General features: G+C 39.8%; 1 protein-coding gene across 1 annotated transcript in view; it reads left to right on the top strand.

The window, feature by feature from the left end:
- Positions 1 to 789, top strand: part of lrrc59 (leucine rich repeat containing 59) — a 22939-nt gene that overhangs the window by 20664 nt on the left and 1486 nt on the right. Inside the window, exons 6-8 of the mRNA XM_013908953.1 lie at positions 7 to 12; positions 310 to 414; positions 498 to 570. Of these exons, the coding sequence (XP_013764407.1) occupies positions 7 to 12; positions 310 to 414; positions 498 to 570 (184 nt within the window). The remainder of the gene's footprint in view (positions 1 to 6; positions 13 to 309; positions 415 to 497; positions 571 to 789) is intronic.

The following is a 789-nucleotide window of genomic DNA, read 5'->3' as shown; positions in this document are numbered from 1 at the left end:
TCTCAGCTCAGGGTGGGTGTTCTTTGATAGATGTGCATCCATTGTTTAAGTTAGCCTCATCCAGCAGCCTTAGCTTAGCATAAAGAGCTAAATTCATAGCCAGAGTTTGAGCTACTGGATGTAAATCTCCTAAATCTCAGGAAGACGCTATTATATGTGTTTCTAAACAAAAATCCTTTGCTTTTTTGTTAACCTTTGCTGCTGATAACTTGCTGTTTTCTTACTTTGTAATTACAAGGTGTGAAGCGTGTGGTTGTTGAGGTTCCCAAGCTCAGTTTTGGCTCTTTCTGTGTGTGTCTTTGTGTTCAGAGTCTCAAATGGTTGGACCTAAAGGATAACCCACTGGAGCTTGGCCTGGCCAAGGCAGCAGGAGACTGTCTGGATGAGAAACAGTGCAAACAGTGCGCCACTAAGGTGACAGAGAGAATGACGAGTCAGCAAATTGATGATATTACCATAAATGCGTCCAATACTAAAGATCGTGGGGTTTTTTTTAGGTTCTGCAGCACATGAGAGCCATTCAGGAGGAGGTCGATCATGCTCGAGAGAAACGACTTTTAAGAGAAAAAGGTAGGCAACATAATTATTTGAGAACTTCAAAAAAGTAATAACTAGGAGAAAAAAAAAAGCTATTTTAAACTAACAAGTATACTGTTGCATTTGGTTGAGAAAACTGTTTGATACATTAAAAGAAACTGATTTGCAAAGTGGGGTCATATCCTCCCCAAGTGTTACAGGAACATATCTATCCTGTGTATCGTCCACACAAACAACACATTTTTGAAGTTG

This window comes from Pundamilia nyererei, unplaced genomic scaffold (genome assembly GCF_000239375.1).
Source record: "Pundamilia nyererei isolate P.nyererei 1_Seehausen unplaced genomic scaffold, PunNye1.0 scaffold00017, whole genome shotgun sequence".
Classification (NCBI taxonomy): Eukaryota; Metazoa; Chordata; class Actinopteri; order Cichliformes; family Cichlidae; genus Pundamilia; species Pundamilia nyererei.
The sequence above is the reverse complement of the archived record's forward strand: the minus strand, read 5'-3'. Positions and strand labels throughout refer to the sequence as shown.